General features: G+C 46.4%; 1 protein-coding gene across 1 annotated transcript; it reads left to right on the forward strand.

Moving 5' to 3' along the window:
- Positions 1–1,015: 1,015 nt before the first annotated feature.
- LOC123740623 (trichohyalin-like) lies at positions 1,016–5,634 on the forward strand. Its single transcript, XM_045714137.1, has 4 exons — positions 1,016–1,171; positions 1,836–2,688; positions 4,477–4,656; positions 5,027–5,634. Exons 1-4 carry the CDS (start codon positions 1,088–1,090, stop codon positions 5,632–5,634), a joined length of 1,725 nt encoding a protein of 574 aa, XP_045570093.1. The 5' UTR covers positions 1,016–1,087.
- The last annotated feature ends 15,981 nt before the right edge of the window (positions 5,635–21,615 follow it).

Below are 21,615 nucleotides of genomic sequence, written 5' to 3' on the forward strand. Positions count from 1 at the left end.
GAGGAGATGGACACCTCTTCTTGTTCTGGACGATCTCCGTCTCCTACTGGGACTGTCTTCTTACCCCCTCCTATCATGTGGAACAGTCTGTAAGTCATTCATCACATAACCTAGCTCTGGTCCAGGGCATTATGTGCGGCTTGCTGAAGGAAGGCTCAGTGTCTGCAAGCTGTAAGTAACGCCCTGGACCAGAGCTACACATTACCCACCTCTGGCCATCATGGACAGTCAACTCATTACATTCACGTACTGTAAGTCACAGTTGTGTGAGTTGTGTTATTAAAGACAGTTTAATTGCGCAGAGGTTTAATTATTATTTTAACGCTGTAATAAATTGTCTGAGTTCACTTCCTAAATAATGTGTTGACATTCATTTGCTCCCAGCTACAAGCAGGCAGAGATGAAGGTTCAGTTCCTGAGAGAAGAGAAGAAGACCTGTACAAAGAAGGAAGCCCACATGCTTGAGTTGAGAGGGAAGGATCGAACGATCCGAAATCAGAAGAAGGAGATGGACAGACTTCAAGTCTGCCTCTGGGAGGAGGAAAAGAAGAAGAGGAATGGTGGAATGGAGAAGGACAAGATCATTGAACATCTACAGTCTGAGACAGACCATCTCAGATCCCTTTTAAAAGAGGAAAGGAGGAGAAGAAGAGTAGAAAGGGGTCTAATGAATGAGTGGAAGGCTGAGATCCTGAGACTGAGGGAGTCAGAGAGCCAGAGAGAGGCAGAGAGCCAGTGGGAGGCAGAGAGACAGAGGGAGTCAGAGAGCCAGAGAGAAGCAGAGAGACAGAGGGAGGCAGAGAGCCAGAGAGAAGCAGAGAGACAGAGGGAGGCAGAGAGCCAGAGAGAAGCAGAGAGACAGAGAGAAGCAGAGAGACAGAGAGAAGCAGAGAGACAGAGGGAGGCAGAGAGACAGAGGGAGGCAGAGAGACAGAGAGAAGCAGAGAGACAGAGGGAGGCAGAGAGACAGAGAGAAGCAGAGAGCCAGAGAGAAGCAGAGAGACAGAGGGAGGCAGAGAGACAGAGAGAAGCAGAGAGACAGAGGGAGGCAGAGAGACAGAGGGAGGCAGAGAGAGTCACAGAAGCGATGGAGAACCAGAGAAAAATGCAGGAGATCAAGAGAGTCAAACATCTGCTGGAGCTACTGATGGTGGATCTACAGCTGGCCCACGTAAGACATGTCATTGTTATTATTAAATGGCCGTGTATATTCACCCAGCTGAAAATGAATGACGGTGGACAGCGGTACACTAACCCAATGTTAACTTTTATGCCTTTCCTTAACGTTAACCCTTACCTTGACCTCACTGAAACTATACCTAACCTTTACCTTAACCCAACCCTAGGTCCTGAACCTAACCTTCATTTATCTCAACCCCTATGCCTTTCTTCTGCCGGTTGAATATCCACTTCCTTATTAACATCATTACTGTTGTTGTTGTTGATAACTGTATGTGTGCAGGTTGTAAATAATTGCATTAGTGAAACATCATTAGTAGGAGTAATTTCTACAAGCATAAACATCAGAGGCAACATTGTTATAACATCACACAAATTGCAACAGGAATTTCTCAAACCCCTAACTGAATGGGCAAACTAGTTGTGTGTTTGTATTTGTCCATAAAATGTCTCATAATTCTTTCAAACATGTCAATACATTAATTGACAATGAATTGTCCAGATGAATTGATCAAAATAACCCTGCTATTGATGTTGTCCAGTGTTTGATTCAATTACCTAGGTCTAGGTTGTATTTCTATGTATCATTCTCTGCAAATCCTTTGAAAGTATGTCTTGGTCATAGATTATCACTAATTTCACCTTTTAAAATGAAGCAAGAGATAGAGAGATTGATGCTATGGCAGAAAGTCATGGAGGATCAGCGACCAAGACTGGCCTGGAACAACAAACCTATTGAGACAGAAAGAGAGAGGGAAAGAGAGAGGGAAAAAGAGATGGAAAGGGAGAGAAAAGCAGAAATGGAAAGACAAGAAATGAAGAAGAAAGTGAAACAGGCAGAAGAAACGATAAAAGTGTTAGAACGAGAGATTGAGACATTGAAAGAGATGGAAAAGGAAATCATATTTGAAAGAGAAAGAGACATGCGTATTGCAGAGAATGAGAAAGTCAAACTGGTTAACGGAAAGGTAAAAGAGTTAGAGAGAGAGGTTGAGAGACTGAAAGAAGATATGACAACAAAAGAGATTCAATACAAAATCAAATTTGAAAGAGCGAAAGAAGCATATAGAAGACAGAATGAGAGAGTGAAACAGTTTAACCAAAATGTACTAGTGTTAGACAGAGAGGTTGTGAGAATGAAAGAAGAGATTAGATTGAAAGACGAGACTGAACCAGAGAGAACATTTGATAGAGACAGAGAGAGAGAAAATGATTGGAGACGAAGTGAAGAGGAGATGAAAAATAGAGTGGAGAGAGAGATGGAGATGGAGACAGCCCTCATCAATGACAAAAAGACGTCTGAATTGGAGGAAGTCTTCAAGAAAATCAAGATACAGCTGATAGAATTAGAAAATATGGAAACAGACGAATATAAATGGAAACAGAACCAAATGGACATGGAGGAGAAGATGGAGGGTGAGAACAACAAACAGAAAGAGGTAGAAAGAAAGAGAATGGAGAATGTACCAAAACAGAGACAAGTAGATGAGAAGAAGAAGGAGATGGAGAGCGAAGAAGAAGAAAGATGTAAACAGAAGCAAATAGAGATGGAAGAGGAAGAAAGAGAGAGGGAGAAAGAGAGACAGAGAGAGATCAAAAGAAAGAGAATGGAGAAGAGACAAAAAAATATGGAAAGAGAGCAAGAGAGACAGAGAGAGATTGAAAGAGAGAATGAAGAAGAAATATTTAAACAGAAGCAAATAGAGATGGAAGTGGAAGAACGAGAGAGGGAGAAAGAGAGACAGAGAGAGATTGAAAGAGAGCATGAAGAAGAAAGATTTAAACAGAAGAAAATTGAGATGGAAGAGGAAGAACGAGAAGGAGAGAGAGAGAGAGATTGAAAGAGAGAATGAAGAGGAACTATTTAAACAGAAGCAAATAGAGATGGAAGAGGAAGTACGAGAAGGAGAGAGACAGAGATTGAAAGAAAGAGAAAGCAGAAGAGACAAAAAAATATGGAAAGAGAAGAAGAGAGACAGAGAGAGATTAAAAGAGAGAATGAAGAGGAACTATTTAAACAGAAGCAAATAGAGATGGAAGAGGAAGAAAGAGAGAGGGAGAAAGTGAGACAGAGAGAGTGAAGAAGAACTATTTAAACAGAAGCAAATAGAGATGGAAGAGGAAGTACGAGAAGGAGAGAGACAGAGAGAGATTGAAAGAAAGAGAAAGGAGAAGAGACAAAAATATGGTAAGCAAACAAGAGAGACAGAGAGAGATTGAAAGAGTGAATGAAGAAGAAAGATGTAAACAGAAGCAAATAGAGATGGAAGAGGAAGAAAGAGAGAGGGAGAAAGTGAGACAGAGAGAGCAAAAGAAAGAGAATGGAGAAGACACAAAAAAGAATGGAAAGAGAGCAAGAGAGACAGAGAGAGATTGAAAGAGAGCATGAAGAAGAAAGATGTAAACGGAAGCAAATACAGATAGAAGAGGAAGAAAGAGAAGAAGAGAGACAGAGAGAGATGGGAGAGAAAGAGACGACAACAACAAGAGGAGAAAAAGAGAAAGTTTGAGAGAGCTCAAGAAGAAGAAGATATATGGAAACAGAAGCAAATTGACATAGAGAAGGAGGGAAGAGAGAGGAAGAAGATACAGAGAAAGATAGAAGAGATACACAGACGACAACAACAAGAGGAGAGACAGAAACAAATGGAGAAAGAGAAAGAAAGGGAGAAAGACAATGAGAATCAGGGAGAGATAGAATTAAAAGATCAGCAACAGAAAGAGATGGAGAAAGAAAATATGATTATGAGAGAGAGGGAGGAAGCAGGAAGAAGAAATGAGGGGCAGAATGAACTGGAGATAGAACAGGAGAGAGAGATGGAAGAAAAGCAGGAAGTGATTATTAAGAAAGCAGAGGAAGAGTACATGGAAAGAGAAGAGAGAGGAAAGGAAGTAAGCATGAAGAAAGATGTAGTAGTTAATGTTAAAGCTAAAGCACGGGAAGTCTTCAATAGACGTAAAGAGAGGAGGTTAGAAGTGTTGAAGGGGGAACGAGAACACATAGAAAGAGGACAACAAATCAGGAGGGACAAGGAGGAAAGACAGCTGGAGATGGAAAGAAAACAGGAGAGGGCAAGACAACAAAAGGAGCAGGATAAAAAACGAGAGATTGGAATTGCCAGACAGAAAGAAATGTTCAGACTAAGAGAGGAGGAGAGGCAGAGAGAGGAAAAGAGAGAGGAGGAGAGAAAGAGAGCCATTGAAGGCCATTTAGATGTCAGAGAGATGTCAGAAGAGGAAAGATGTCAGAAGAGGAAAGAAGAGAGATCCCTGGGAATTACAAGATGGGTGAGATAGAGAACAGTGAAGAGGAGGAGGAGAAGGAAGATGACAAGGAGGACATTCTCCCACCTGATAAAAGTATCCGAAGGAGAGCTGTGGACTGGGTGAATAAGAAGTGGGAGAAGAGGAACCTCAAAAAGATCGAGAGAACGTATCAGAGAGAGGCTGAGGAGGGCTATAAGATCGTCCACCTAGGTAAGACCGCCCACCTGCCCACTCTGCCTGCCTGCCCCTGAGCCTGCCCACTCTGCCTGCCTGCCCCTGAGCCTGACCACTCTGCCAGCCTGCCCACTCTGCCTGCCTGCTCCTGAGCCTGCCCACTCTGCCTGCCTGCCCCTGAGCCTGCCCACCTGACCACTCTGCCTGAGCCTGCCTGTGACCTGGACCTTTGCTTCCCGTTTGATTTCTGACCTCTGCCTACCCCTACCCTGAATCTGCCATCTGGTACCGTTGCCCCACCTCTGGTTACTGACAAGCCATACCCGGGCGTTGGACATGCTGCTAGAGCAATTCCGCGGGTTCTCTGGAGGGCAGCCTGCCACGGGGTAACCCCACCGCTCCTCAGTCACTCGCCGGTTAGCAGCGCCGTCCCACCGGCCACTCTACCTGGAGGGGTTCGTGGGAGAGGTGAGGAAGGTTTTTGATGACCCGTTCTCCGGGACAGAAGCTGCCTGTAAGTTAATTGATCTCCGGCATGACGCCCGCAGGGTGGCCGACTATGCACTGGATTTCCGCATGTTGGCAGTGGAGAGTGCATGGAACCCGGAAGCACTGTTTGACATGTTCCAGCACGGCGTCTCAGAGGAGGTTAAGGACAAGCTTGCTGCTGGGGAATTACCCACTGGTCTTGACTCTCATCGCTTTGACATCCCTACTCAGCCCCTCTTTATTCCCATTGATGTTCGAGCGTTGAACGTGCGCTCTATATGTCGGGTCACCCATAACACCACTCCCATCAACCTATGGGTGTCAGGGAATCACAGCGAGACCATTCAGTTCCTGCTCATTAAGTCCCCCCAGATTCCCGTGGTTTTGGGATTCTCCTGGACCAAACGGCACAATCCACTCATCAACTGGTCTACTGGTGCTATCAATGGCTGGAGTCCGTTCTGCCACGGCCATTGTCTGAATTCGGCACAACCTGCCCAGGGAAGGCTTCCTGGGTCCTCATAGGTGGTTATGGACCTCTCCGTCATTCATGAAGAGTACCGGGACCTCTGGGAGGTTTTGAACAAGTCCCGGTCCACTTCCCTTCCACCGCACCACCCCTATGACTGCGGGATTGACCTTCTCCCTAGCACCACGCCGCCCCGGGGACGTCTGTACTGGTTGTCGGGACCAGAGACGAAGGCTATGGCGAACTACATTGGGGACTCTCTAGCTACAGGATTTATCCATCCCTCTTCCCCTCCCACTGACGCAGGCTTGTTCTTCATGGATCAGACCCTGTGCCCGTGCATTGACTACAGGGGACTCAATGTCATTACTGTTAAGAACCGATATCCGCCACCACTCATTTCCTCGCCCTTCGAGCCTTTCCAGGTGGAAACTGTATTCTCCAAGCTGGATCTACGAAACGCCTACCACCTGGTGGGGATACGAGAGGGGGACGAGTGGAAGACTGCCTTCAACATGGCCAGCGCCCACTAAGAATATCTGGTCATGCACTTTAGCATCACCAACTCCCCTGCCGTGTTCCAGACTCTGGTGAATGATGTTATCCGTGACATGCTGAATCGGTTTGTCTTCGTCTACCTTGATAACATCCTTGTCTTCTCCCGCTCCCCACAAGAACACATGCTTCATGTCCAGTAGGATCTCCAGTGCCTTCTGGAGCAATTTCCATCGCTCCACATTCCCTTTCTGGGCTACATGATCTCTGCTGGGAGTGTCCAGATGTATCCCGAGAAAGTGAAAGCGGTGGTGGATTGGCCTCCGCCTGCGTCCAGGATGCAGCTGAACACCTCCTGGGGTTAGCCAACTTTTATCGCCGCTTTATCTGGGATTACAGCATCCTTGCCTCCCCCTGTCTGCCCTCACCTCTACCAAGGTTCAGTTCACGTGGTCCACGGCCGCTGACCGGGCGTTCCGGGACCTGAAATAGTGATTCACCACAGCTCTGATCTTGGTTCATCCGGACCCTTCCTGTCAGTTTGTGGTGGAGGCAAATTCTTCTGATGTCAGAGTGGGGGCTGTTCTGTCGCAACGTTCTGCCCTGGATTGGAAGTTGCATCCTTGCGCTGCCTTCTCCCACCAACGCCACAGAGGAATAATGATGTGGGGAATCGGGAGCTTCTAGCAGTGAAGATGGCAATGGAGGCACTGGCTTGAAGGGGCGGAGCATCCATTCATTGTGTGGACAGACAACAAAAATCTGGAGTATCTCCGCACCGCCAATCACCTCAACTCCAGGCAACTGAAATGGGCACTGTTTACCCAGTTCTACTTCCCCCTCCTACCTGCCGGGGTCCAAGAACGTCAAGCCAGATGTTTTGTTTCACCGCTATAACCCCACGGCTAGCACCCCGGAGCCCGAGACAATCCTTCCTACCTCTTGCCTGGGGACGGCACTCAGCTGGGGTATAGGGGAACAGGTCCGGGAGGCGCAGCGGTCGTAGCCGAAAACTGGGGGGGGGGGGTCAAGATAACCAGATGTTCGTGCCTGAGGTTGTCCGCTACGCGGTCCTGGAGTGGGCCAATTCCTCCAGGCTAGCCTGTCACACTCACCGTCCCTGGTCCAACATATCTCTGGATTTCGTCACGGGTCCCCCCCCCCCCCCCCCGGTCTGAGGGCTACACTGCAATCCTGACTGGTCGACCAGTTATCCAAAGCAGCCCACTTCATTCCTCTCCCCAAACTACCCTTGGCCAAGGAGACGGCCCAGCCCATGGTGTAGCATGTCTTCCGGATCCATGGACTGCCCATGGACCTGGTCTCCGACCGGGGGCCTCAGTTCTCATCCCGGATCTGGAAGGCATTCTACGCCCTCATTGGATCGTCGGCCAACCTGTCCTCTGGGTTCCACCACCAGTCCACTGGCAAGTGGGAGCGAGCAAACCACAATCTAGAGACTACTCTGCACTGCCTGGTCTCCGCCAACCCCACCACCTGGAGCTAGCAGCTGGTGTGAGTCGAGTACGCCCGCAACACCCTACCCTGCTCTGCCATGGGCCTATCTCCGTTCGAGTGTTCCCTGGGGTATCAGCCTCCGCTTTTCCCCGAGCAGGAGGAAGAGGTCGGCATACCTTCTGCCGAGATGTTTGTCCGCCGCTGTCGTCTAACCTGAAGGAGAGCCCGATTGGCCCTCCTCAATACCACCTCAAGGTATCGAAGACAAGAGGATTGCTATCAGACCACAGCTCCCCAGTATCGGCTAGGGCAGAAGGTATGGCTGTCCACCCAGGATCTGCCACTCCGGGTGGATCTCGCAAACTCTCCCCCCCCAGGTTATTGGCCCATTTCCCATCTCCAAGATTATTAGGCCCTCTGCTGTTCATCTTCTGTTGCTCCGTACTCTTCGTATACATCCCACCTTTTAATGTGTCCTGAGTTAAAACCATGTCTCACAGCTCTTTGTCTCCTGTTTCTGACCTCTGCCTACCCAGAACCTGAGCCTACCTGTGGTCTGGTACCGTTGCCACACCTCTGGTTACTGACCCTTGCCTGCCTTGTACTGTTAAATCAAATCTTATTAGTCACATGCTCCGAATACAACAAGTATAGACCTTACAGTGAAATGCTTACTTACGAGCCTCTAACCAACTCTGCAGTTTCAAAAAATACAGATAAGAGTAAGAGAAAAGTAATTAAAGGGCAACATTAAAATATAACAATATATACAGGGGATGCCGGTACAGGGTGAATGTGCGGGGGCACCAGTTAGTTGAGGTAGTATGTACATGTAGGTAGAGTTAACTAAAGTTACTATTGCTTGCCCCTGTGAGTATTAAACTATTGTTTCATTGACGTGGTCTGCATCTGGGTCTTACCTTCATACCTGATAAATATGGTAAGATTTGCGAAGTGGAGGGCGAGCTTTGTACGCATCTGTGTGTGGAGTAAAGCTGGTCTCGAATTTGTTTCCCTCTGGTTGTGCGTTTAACATGCTGATAGAAATGAGGTGACAATTCTTTTTTTGAAAAACACATGTCTTTGTTGCAACCAATTAAATTACCTCCTACAGTACATTTGCTACTTCTCCCTTAAATTGAAAGGAACAGGTAATGTGTGAAAACATTAAGGTAACAGAAAAACTGAAAAAATATCAAAGGCATGTTGGATTTTGAAAACTACTTTTACTCAGTACTTTGTCATTTATATACTTGTAGTTTTTTTAGTTTTTTTTATTTAACATTTTTGTTTTTCAACCAACAAAACACATTCCACATTCACAGATGTGACAGACTTAAAACATATATTATTTATAAAAACTAACAATAATAAAAAGACAAATATTTTTTATATAAAGATTAATTATTCAAATAGAAATGATATATATAAGACTTGCAGCAGCACTATCAAGGTTCTTATTAGCTATTTCCAGCCTAAGCTGAGACGACGAGCAAATCTTTAGTTTTTACAGCACCTTACACAACATGTTTCTGCTCATTTTCCTAATCACCCCATTCACTCTATCCAATTTGAAATATAGTTGAGTAGTGGAGACCGGAGTCTATCAAACTTGGCTTGTCTCTTGCTGAGGTCATAAGTGAGCTTTTCAAGAAGGAGAAAGTCAACACTCTTTTCAATCCACATTTTAAATGTAGGAGAAGTATTAGAGGCCCACAATAGAAGAATGCATTTCTTAGCAAAGTATGTAAGAGTCATGAGCTAATTTTCTTTGTCAGGATCAAGAACAAAGTCCTGCTGGGCATTAAGAAGATAGATACACGGGATCATATCAAACTGTACATCTAGTATTTTGTGTGCAGCAGTATGTATAGATTACCAAAATCTGGCAATCTCTCTACAGCTCCAAAAGAAATGCATATAGGTTCCATTTTCAGAGGTACATCTTCTACGGTTAGGAAAAATTTCTGTTTTCATTCTGTGGAGTCTCATTGGAATGTAATACAATTTGTAATTAGATTCTTTCATTTTTACATTAGTAGAGGAGCAGTATACCCTGTCGCAAACCTCCGTCCATAACTCATCACTGATAGTCAGACCAAGGTCCTTTTCCCAGATTATTTTCAAAGGAGTAAAGGAGGAGCCTCCTTTCTCAGAAAGGAGTCAATAGATATAAGATATTTTTCCTTTAATGGATTGTGCTGTGACAAGAAGGGTTTCAACCTCATTCAGCTGAGCCTCTAAACCTCCTATTGGAAGTAAATGAGTGAATGTCTAATTAGATATTTTTTTAATTTTTTTGGCACATTGAATTCACTGCAGAACTCTTGAAAGGATTTCAGTGTAGTGATTTTCTGATGAAATAGGTCTGAAAAGGTCCTGATTCCAACAGTATGCCAAAGATCAAAGTTGGCATCACTCTGGGCTTTTGGCAAGTCTGGGTTGCCTACTATAGGCGAGTGAGAACATATTTTGGAGGAAATGCCCAGGTATTTCTTAATCGCTCCACGCTAGTAGGGTGCTGTAAATCACAAAGGTTTTGGCTATGTTGCCCACTTCACTAAAGTTATTAATGAATATAATTGAGCTTAGGGGCAATGAACCACAGGATTGGGCTTCTATCTGAATCCACGTTGACTCTTGTCTGTTTGTGATCCATGTTAGCATGTTGTGGATTTGGGTAGACCAGTAGTACAATTGAAGGGAGGGAAGGGCAAGACCACCCTTAGATTCAGGTTTTGATAGAGTGGAGCAGTTGATCCTAGGTTTTTTTGAATTGCCCCATATACATTTGGTGAAGCTTTGGTTAGTTGTTTTGAAAAAGGAAACTGGGTGATAGCATGGGAGCATGTGAAATAAATAGTTCAGTCTACGGAGGATGTTCATACGGATGACATTAATTCTTCCGACTAGGCTAATTGGGAGGGAGATCGTTCTTGATTCGATCTAGGAGTGGAAGATAATTTTCCTTAAAGGCTATTCAGACCTGGTGTTATGAAGATCCCAAGGTATTGAAACCCCTGTCTTCCATTGAAATGGACATAGTGTCTTCATAGAGCTGGTGAGTGTAAGATTGAGAGGGCAGACAGTGGATTTGCTAAAATGTATCTTATAACCTGAAAACTTGCCATACTGAGCAATTGTGTATAAAATGGGAGGCAGGGATTTCTCAGGGTTGGATATGTAGAGCAAGATAACATCCACGTAAAGCGAAATCTTGTGCAGCAGGCCGCCTGCAGAAACACCCATAATACTTGGATGGCTCCTTATCAACTCTGCCAGAGGCTCCGCCCCCAACAAATAGAGCAGGGGGGACAGAGAGCATCCTTGTCTTGTGCCCCGTCCCAAAGGGAATCTGTTTGGGCCCATATTGAACTTTTCTAAGACTGAGAACAGAAAGCTCCACTCCATCCTGTCGAACGCCTTCTCAGCATCCACTGAAGCCAGCAGGACAGGGGTCTTCTGTGCGTTTACTTGATCAATAATATCAAAAAGACAGCGACTGTTTTCAGAAGAGTATCTGTCTCTAATAAATCCAGTTTGGTCCGCTTGTATTATTTTGGGAAGAAGAGTGTTTAGTCTTTTGGCGAGCAATTTGGTAATTATTCTGTAGTCGAAATCCAACAAGCTTATGGGCCGGAAGGACGAGCAGGATAGAGGGTCCTTGTCTTTTTTGAGCAACACTGTAATGCGAGCTGTGTGCATTGAGTCTGGGAGAACTCAGTTTTTGTAAAAATCATCCAGCATTGGCATGAAAATAGGGCTAAGCTGGGGCCAAAAAGCTTTGTAGAACTCTCTGGGGAATCCATCTGGGCCTGGGGACTTATTAGGTGGCATGGAGGTAATTGCCTCCAACATCTCAGGAGTGAAGGGGGAGATGAGATCTTCTCGGTCGGTCTCTGATAGTTTAGGTAGCGAGATTCCCTCTAGGAAGGAGTGGAGTTCTGCCTCCGTATGTTTTCTCTCAGAGGTATATAGTTTGCAGTAAAAATCATGAAAGTTACATTTATCTTTTTTGGGTCATATGTGACCTGGTCCTCTGCTGTTCAGATAGCCATGATTGTACACTCTGACTGCTCTTTTTTTTTATTGGCAAGCAATCTACTCGGCCTATTGCTATACTCATGGTATTTCTGTTTAGTGAAACTTTTTATCTCCCGAGTATAGTCCAAATTCAGCTTTAGCTGCTTTAAGGTGACTCCAGGAGGTGCTGTCGGGATTTTTTATGTACTTTTTCATAGTGTTCCAGCTCCCTCTCAAGATCTTGCCTGTGTGCTTCCATTGCTTTTTTCTTAGAGGAAGCATATACAATTAGATGACCTCTTAGTGTGGCTTTGGCAGCGTCCCACATTGTGGCCGGAGAAACAGCAGAATCTTTGTTGTCTTGTGTGTAGTTGTCTATCCATGTAGTTACCAATGTATGGAACGCTTCGTTTGATAACATGGAGGTGTTGAATTTCCAGCTCTTTGACCTTGGAATGTTGTTGCAGAGGTGGACAAAAGCGTGATCTGAAAGTGCTATGGGTCCGACTGTACACGTGGCTGAATTTATGAAACTCTTTGGGATGATATAAATGTAATCTATATGGGAGTAGGTGTTATGGACATTACAGTAGTATGTATAGTCCATAGATGAGCTATTAGTCTCTCTCCAGATATCTATCAGTCCCATCTCTTTAGTAAGAGACTTCAACATCTTTACATTTACATTTAAGTCATTTAGCAGACGCTCTTATCCAGAGCGACTTACAAATTGGTGCATTCACCTTATGATATCCAGTGGAACAACCACTTTACAATAGTGCATCTAAATCTTTTAAGGGGGGTGGGGGTTAGAAGGATTACTTTATCCTATCCTAGGTATTCCTTAAAGAGGTGGGGTTTCAGGTGTCTCCGGAAGGTGGTGATTGACTCCGCTGTCCTGGCGTCGTGAGGGAGCTTGTTCCACCATTGGGGTGCCAGAGCAGCGAACAGTTTTGACTGGGCTGAGCGGGAACTGTGCTTCCTCAGAGGTAGGGAGGCGAGCAGGCCAGAGGTGGATGAATGCAGTGCCCTTGTTTGGGTGCAGGGCCTGATCAGAGCCTGAAGGTACAGAGGTGCCGTTCCCCTCACAGCTCCGTAGGCAAGCACCATGGTCTTGTAGCGGATGCGAGCTTCAACTGGAAGCCAGTGGAGAGAGCGGAGGAGCAGGGTGACGTGAGAGAACTTGGGAAGGTTGAACACCAGATGGGCTGCGGCGTTCTGGATGAGTTGTAGGGGTTTAATGGCACAGGCAGGGAGGCCAGCCAACAGCGAGTTGCAGTAATCCAGACGGGAGATGACAAGTGCCTGGATTAGGACCTGCGCCGCTTCCTGTGTGAGGCAGGGTCGTACTCTGCGAATGTTGTAGAGCATGAACCTACAGGATCGGGTCACCGCCTTGATGTTAGTGGAGAATGACAGGGTGTTGTCCAGGGTCACGCCAAGGTTCTTAGCACTCTGGGAGGAGGACACAATGGAGTTGTCAACCGTGATGGCGAGATCATGGAACGGGCAGTCCTTCCCCGGGAGGAAGAGCAGCTCCGTCTTGCCGAGGTTCAGCTTGAGGTGGTGATCCATCATCCACACTGATATGTCTGCCAGACATGCAGAGATGCGATTCGCCACCTGGTTATCAGAAGGGGGAAAGGAGAAGGTTAATTGTGTGTCGTCTGCATAGCAATGATAGGAGAGACCATGTGAGGATATGACAGAGCCAAGTGACTTGGTGTATAGCGAGAATAGGAGAGGGCCTAGAACAGAGCCCTGGGGGACACCAGTGGTGAGAGCACGTGGTGCGGAGACAGATTCTCGCCACGCCACCTGGTAGGAGTGACCTGTCAGGTAGGACGCAATCCAAGCGTGGGCCGCGCCGGAGATGCCCAACTCGGAGAGGGTGGAGAGGAGGATCTGATGGTTCACAGTATCAAAGGCAGCAGATAGGTCTAGAAGGATGAGAGCAGAGGAGAGAGAGAGTTAGCTTTAGCAGTGCGGAGAGCCTCCGTGACACAGAGAAGAGCAGTCTCAGTTGAATGACCAGTCTTGAAACCTGACTGATTTGGATCAAGAAGGTCATTCTGAGAGAGATAGCAGGAGAGCTGGCCAAGGATGGCACGTTCAAGAGTTTTGGAGAGAAAAGAAAGAAGGGATACTGGTCTGTAGTTGTTGACATCGGAGGGATCGAGTGTACGTTTTTTCAGAAGGGGTGCAACTCTCGCTCTCTTGAAGACGGAAGGGACGTAGCCAGCGGTCAAGGATGAGTTGATAAGCGAGGTGAGGTAAGGGAGAAGGTCTCCGGAAATGGTCTGGAGAAGAGAGGGGAAAGGGTCAAGCGGGCAGGTTGTTGGGCGGCCGGCTGTCACAAGACGTGAGATTTCATCTGAAGAGAGAGGGGAGAAAGAGGTCAAATCACAGGGTAGGGCAGTGTGAGCAGGACCAGCGGTGTCGTTTGACTTAGCAAACGAGGATCGGATGTCGTCGACCTTCTTTTCAAAATGGTTGACGAAGTAATCCGCAGAGAGGGGGAGGGGGAGGAGGATTCAGGAGGGAGGAGAAGGTGGCAAAGAGCTTCCTAGGGTTAGAGGCAGATGCTTGGAATTTAGAGTGGTAGAAAGTGGCTTTAGCAGCAGAGACAGAAGAGGAAAATGTAGAGAGGAGGGAGTGAAAGGATGCCAGGTACGCAGGGAGGTGAGTTTTCCTCCATTTCCGCTCGGCTGCCCGGAGCCCTGTTCTGTGAGCTCGCAATGAGTCGTCGAGCCACGGAGCAGGAGGGGAGGACCGAGCCGGCCTGGAGGATAGGGGACATAGAGAGTCAAAGGATGCAGAAAGGGAGGAGAGGAGGGTTGAGGAGGCAGAATCAGGGGATAGGTTGGAGAAGGTTTGAGTAGAGGGAAGAGATGATAGGATGGAAGAGGAGAGAGTAGCGGGAGAGAGAGAGCGAAGGTTGGGACGGCACAATACCATCCGAGTAGGGGCAGAGTGAGAAGTGTTGGATGAGAGCGAGAGGGAAAAGGATACAAGGTAGTGGTCGGAGACTTGGAGGGGAGTTGCAATGAGATTAGTGGAAGAACAGCATCTAGTAAAGATGAGGTCAAGCGTATTGCCTGCCTTGTGAGTAGGGGGGGAAGATGAGAGGGTGAGGTCAAAAGAGGAGAGGAGTGGAAAGAAGGAGGCAGAGAGGAATGAGTCAAAGGTAGACGTGGGGAGGTTAATAACCTCTTACATCTAGACGTTCCGCTAGCGGAACACCTGCTCCAAAATCCAATGATAGGCGTGGCGCGAATTACAAATTCCTCAAAAATACAAAAACTTCAATTTTTCAAACATATGACTATTTCACAGCATTTTAAAGACAAGACTCTCCTTTATCTAACCACACTGTCCGATTTCAAAAAGGCTTTACAGCGAAAGCAAAACATTAGATTATGTCAGCAGAGTACCCAGCCAGAAATAATCAGACACCCATTTTTCAAGCTAGCATATAATGTCACAAAAACCCAGAAGACAGCTAAATGCAGCACTAACCTTTGATGATCTTCATCAGATGACACACCTAGGACATTATGTTATACAATACATGCATGTTTTGTTCAATCAAGTTCATATTTATATCAAAAAACAGCTTTTTACATTAGCATGTGACGTTCAGAACTAGCAAACTTCCGGGGAATTTACTAACAATTTACTAAATTACTCACGATAAACGTTCACAAAAAGCAGAACAATTATTTTAAGAATTATAGATACAGAACTCCTCTATGCACTCGATATGTCCGATTTTAAAATAGCTTTTTGGTGAAAGCACATTTTGCAATATTCTAAGTACATAGCCCAGCCATCACGGGCTAGCTATTTAGACACCCGGCAAGTTTAGCCTTCACCAAAATCAGATGTACTATAACAAAAATGTTATTACCTTTGTTGTCTTCGTCAGAATGCACTCCCAGGACTGCTACTTCAATAACAAATGTTGGTTTGGTCCCAAATAATCCATCGTTATATCCGAAAAGCGGCGTTTTGTTTGTGCGTTCCAGAAACTATCCGAAATGGTAAATCAGGGTCGTGCGCATGGCGCAATTCGTGACAAAAAAAATCTAAATATTCCATTACCGTACTTCGAAGCATGTCAACCGCTGTTTAAAATCAATTTTTATGCAATTTATCTTGTAAAAAAGCGATAATATTCCGACCGGGAATCTCCTTTTCGGCAAGCAGAGGAAAAATCACAAAGACGGGGGCGGCCAGTGCACGCGCCTAAGCCCACAGTCCCTTGATCGGCCACTTGAGAAAGGCGATAATGTGTTTCAGCCTGGGGCTGGAATGACGACATTCAGGTTTTTCCCGGGCTCTGAGAGCCTATGGAAGACGTAGGAAGTGTCACGTTAGAGCAGAGATCCTTTGTAATAGATAGAGATGGCAAAGAAGTTCAAGAAATGGTCAGACAGGCCACTTCCTGTAAAGGAATCTCTCAGGTTTTGACCTGCCATTTGAGTTCTGTTATACTCACAGACACCATTCAAACAGTTTTAGAAACTTTGGAGTGTTTTCTATCCAAATTCTAGTTACTGGGCAGGAGTAGTAACCAGATTAAATTGGGTACGTTTTTTATCCAGCCGTGAAAATACTGCCCCCTAGCCATAACAGGTTAAAGTCACCCAGAACTGTGAGAGGTGAGCCATCCTCAGGAAAGGAACTTATCAAGGCGTCAAGCTCATTGATGAACTCTCCTAGGGAACCTGGAGGGCGATAAATTATAAGGATGTTAAGCTTGAAAGGGCTGGTAACTGTGACAGCATGGAATTCATAGGAGGCGATAGACAGATGGGTCAGGGGAGAAAGAGAGAATGTCCACTTGGGAGAGATGAGGATTCCAGTGCCACCACCTCGCTGGCCAGATGCTCTCGGGGTATGCGAGAACACGTGGGCAGACGAGGAGAGAGCAGTAGGAGTAGCAGTGTTATCTGTGGTAATCCATGTTTCCGTCAGCGCCAACAAGTCGAGGGACTGGAGGGTAGCATAGGCTGAGATGAACTCTGCCTTGTTGGCCGCAGACCGGCAGTTCCAGAGGCTGCCGGAGATCTTTGCAGATCTAGGATTTGTGGTGGGGACTTGAGATGATTTGTCCAGGGTTGGGTTGAGGGTACAATTAAGATCTCCGGCCAGCCCTCCAAAGGAAGCACAATGCTCATTGAGCAGGGTTATCATTTTTGACATGAAAGCAGGAGTATCTGTATTAGGGGCGTATATGTTTAAGATAGTAATTGGTTGCCAATAAAGTGACCCAGTTTTCTAAATAAATCTCCCTTCCGGATCAGATATGTTTTTGTCAATTATGAATGGAACATGCTTATGGATAAGTATGGCTGTACCTCTACTGTTTGATTTGAAAGATGAGAAATACACCAGTCCCACCCAGGCTCTGCGGATTTTGGCATGTTCGGCATCACAGAGGTGTGTCTCTATTAATAGCGTCTGCTTTTTTCCTTTTTTAGAGCAAATAGTATCTTTTTCCGTTATATTGCATGACCTAGACCATGGCAGTTCCATGTCAAGAGATTTAAGGTACTAGTCATCGTCATCGAACATTAGTGCAAGTCATCTCTGGGTAAAGGTGGATAATAGTTACAGCTGCGTTCACATAAAATAACAATCTCTGAACAACTCGACACATCCCGTTGGATCTATTACTCCCCCCGCTCAGTCTCAATTCTGTTCCCCAAAAAAAGGGAACAGTTAGCAACGCACAACGTCTCCCCCACCCACCAAAGAAATGCCTCATCCTCTCCGCCCCGCATTGAGTAAATTACAACGTAGCCCCCGTCCAGACCACATTAAAAGAGGGAGAAAATAAAATCTATAGCCTAGCCTACATATACCTCCCCCAAGGGACATAGTAATAATAGCACCAAAAAAGGGAAATAAAAGTAGTCTGAAACGTTAGTAGGCCTAGGTCAGGCTATAGAGCCTATCCCTCTCAGCTAAAGGAAAATAAATATAGATTAGACGGCTATAATGATATTTAGCGGGGCGCGTGGGTCTTTGGATGTCGGCTATATGTTGTCTTCCCTCCTTTAGTAATAACAGTAATCGCATTTAGTCATTGGTCCATTTCTCATTGACCAGGATTGTCTTTCTAAAAACGTTTTGCCTCCTAGAGTTTTGAAGTGTCGCAGGGCTCCTTGGTGAAGAATCCTGAATCCCCTAAAGATGCCTCGGTCAATGGAGTATTTCTTCACCCCGTCAAACTCTCGACGTATTCCAGCTGACAGGTCCTGGTGTAAAGTGAGTTTGGCGTTTCCCACTGTCATGGTGTTGATTTTCGCCGCCTGTAGGACTCGTTCCTTGTCGGCGAATTTCAGGAAACGTATGGTGATTGGGCGCGGTGGTTGTCTGGCTGCTGGTGGGGTTCTCAGTGCTCGGTGAGCTCTCTCGAGTTCTATGGGCCTGTCGGTGGACAGGTGGAGCCATTCGGGGAGTTTGTCTTGTAGGTAGCGGATCATTGGCATGTTTCTCTTCTTTTTCAGCCTGGTTTAATAGAGCTCTGTTATTCCTTCGCCCGCTGTTTTCCAGGTCCTCTGTTTTCTCTTCCAGATGCTCTATTTTGTTTTTAGCATATGCTATTGTTTCCATGGTGTCTGTCAGTAAGTTTTCCATGGATGGGATTCGCCCTGCCTCGTCCAGGCGCCCCACGTTGATGGTTCTTGTTGTTGATGTCAGGCAAAGCATTTTCCAGGATTGTCACGTTGCACCCTATCGCACTGAGCTGAGCGTTAATGGCATCTAATTTAATGTTGAGTTCTGTACGTTGGGATCTCAGTTCAGAAAGGATGTCTTCGACAGAGTGCGAGGTTGGGCCTTGTGGGGGAACGGGTCCTCTTGCTCCTGGCTAATTGCGCTAGCTTTTTCTCATAGTAGAGGCTTGGGTGTGGTTTAGACTTACTCCAGCCTATCGTTGGCGTGCAGCCTGTAGACGCATCTTTGTTGCCAAGCATAGTTGTCTTCTAGCTTATCTTCGTGTGTGTACCCGAGAGTCAGACACCCAAGGACAGTGCCTGTTCTTATGCCACAGCCATTCTCCCCTCTATCAGTTCCTCACATACACCTGTCCTTGAGCGGCCCCACAACCAGGCATTGTGTGTGTGTGTGTGTGTGTGTGTGTGTGTCACGAGTCTACTCAGCCTACACTCCAGTAACCCTCCAGTTAGTCACACATTATTATATGTAGCTCAATCCATGTTAGTACAATACAAACCTGTTATGTTTAACATGAATTTACTCATAACCTATGCATCACATTAAGTTTAAGAAAATATAACCCAACAATACAAGGTGACTTATCAATATTTACAGTGCTTCGGAAAGTATTCAGACCCCTTGACTTGTTTGACATTTTGTTACGTTACAGCCTTCTACAATTGATTACATTGGTCCTCTCATCAATCTACACACAATAGCAAACAACGTCAAAGCAAAAGCAGGTTTAGTATAAGAGCACAAAGCGAGACCCAGATGCAGACAGGGGAGGCAGATGGTTTGTCTTGATATTTATTAAACAATCCTAAAGGGCTAGGCAAGAGTGGTCGTGGAAAGGCAAAATGTCAACCAGTTCAGAGTCCAGGAGGTACAGAGTGGCAGGCAGGCTTGAGGTCAGGGCAAGCAGAATGGTCAGGCAGGCAGGTATGGAGTCCAGAAAACAGGCAAGGGTAAAAAAAAACGTGAGGACTAGCAAAAGAGAATAGGAGCAGGAGTAAGGGAAACGCTGGTTGCCTTTAAAAGCATACAAGACGAACTGGCACAGAGGCTAGGGATAATAAGCGACACCTGGTGGGGGTGGAGACCATCACAGGAAAGGTGAAACAGATCAGGGTGTGACATTTAAATGAATTCCAATTTATTAAATCAAAATTTGATCACTTACATAGGTAACAGACCCTTTACTCAGTACTTTGTTGAAACACCTTTGGCAACGATTACAGCCTTGGGTCTGATGCTACAAGCTTGCCACACTTGTATTTGGGGAGGTTCTCCCATTCTTCTCCGTAGATCCTCTCAAGCTCTGTCAGGTTCGATGGAGAGCGTTGCTGCACTGCTATTTTCAGGTCTCTCCAGAGATGTTCGATTGGGTTCAAGTCACAGTTCTGGCTGGCCCACTCAAGGAAATTCAGAGACTTGTCCTGAAGTGTCAATACAGGACTAAGATTGAATCCTACTTCATCGGCTCTGATGCTTGTTGGATGTGAAAGGGCTTGGAAAATATTCATGACTACAAAGGGAAACCCAGCCACGAGCTGGCCGGTGACAAGAACCTACCAAATGAGCTAAAAGCCTTTTATGCTTGCTTCGAGCAACGCAACACTGAAGCATGCACGAGAGCACCAGCTGTTCTGGATGAATGTGGGATCACGCTCTCCATAGCCGATGTGCGCAAGACTTTTAAACAGGTAAACATTCCCACAGCCGCGGGCCCAGACTGATTACCAGGCAAGTGTCTTCACTGACATTTTCAACCTCTCCCTGATCGAGTCTGTAATACCTACATCTTTCAAACAGACAACCATAGTCCCTGTGCCCAAGAAAGCAAAGGTAACCTGCCTAAATGATTAGTGCCCCGTAGCACTCACATTGGTAGCCATGAAGTCCTTTGAAAGGCTGGTAGGGGCTGACATCAAGCAATCATGCCGGAAACCCTAGACCCACACCAATTGGCATACTGGCCCAACAGATCCACAGATGATGGAATCTCCATTGCGCTCCACACTACCCTCTCACCTGGACAAAAGGATCCCCTCTGTGAGAATGCTGCTCATTGACTACAACTCAGCGTTCAACACCATAGTGCCAACAAAGCTGATCACTAAGCAAAGGACCCTGGTACTAAACACCTCCCTCTGGAACTGGATTCTGGACTTCCTGACGGGCCACCCCCAGCTGGTAAGGATAGTTAACACATCCGGCACGCTTATCCTCAACACGGGGGCCCCTCAAGGGTGTGTGCTCAGTCCCCTCCTGTACTCTGTTCACTCAATTCTGCACAGCCAGGCACGACTCCAACACCATCATTATGTTTGCTGATGACAACAGTGGTAGGCCTGATCACCGGCAATGATGAGACAGCCTATAGGGAGGAGGTCAGAGACCTGACCGTGTGGGGCGAAGACAACAACCTCTCCCTCAACATGACCAACACAAAGGAGGTGATTGTTGTCTACAGGAAAAGGATGACCGAACATGCTCCCATTCTCATCGATGGGGCTGTAGTGGAGCAGGTTGAGAGCTTCAAGTTCCTTGGTGTCCACATCGCCAACAAACGAACATGGTCCAAGCACACCAAGACAGTTGTGAAGAGGGTGCGACAAAACATATTCCCACTCAGGAGACAGAAAAGATTTGGAATGGATACTCAGATCCTCAAAAGGATTTACAGCTGTACCGTCGAGAGCATCCTGACAGGTTGCATCACCTCCTGGTATGGCAACTGCTCGGCATCCGACCGTAAGGCGCTACTGAGGATGTATCGTTGTACGGGGCCACAGTGTCTACCGACCACTCCTGTCTCAGCCCCCATTATTTACGTTGCAATAGTTTGTGTAGGGGGGTTAGGGTCAGTCAGATATACCTGGAGTATTTATCCTGTCGTATCCAGTGTCCCGTGTGAATTCAAGTATGCTCCCTCTAATTCACTCTCTCCTTCTCCCTTCTATCCTGGAGGACCTGAGCCCTAGGACCACGTCTCAGGACTACCTGGCCTGATCACTCCTTGCTGTCCCCAGTCCACCTGGTCATGCTGCTGCTCCAGTTTCAACTGTTCTGCCTGCGGCAACGGAACCCTGACCTGTTCACCGGACATGCTACCTTGTCCCAGACCTGACATTTACTCCTGAGATGCTGACCTGTTGCACCCTCTTGAACCACTGTGATTATAATTATTTGAGCCTGCTGGTCATCTATGAACGTTTGCCCATGTTCTGTTATAATCTCCACCCGGCACAGCCAGAAGAGGACTGGATACCCCTCAGAGCCTGGTTCCTCTCTAGGTTTCTTCCTAGGTTCCTGCCTTTCTAGGGAGT

Source organism: Salmo salar, unplaced genomic scaffold, assembly GCF_905237065.1.
Source record: "Salmo salar unplaced genomic scaffold, Ssal_v3.1, whole genome shotgun sequence".
In the NCBI taxonomy this organism is placed as follows: domain Eukaryota; kingdom Metazoa; phylum Chordata; class Actinopteri; order Salmoniformes; family Salmonidae; genus Salmo; species Salmo salar.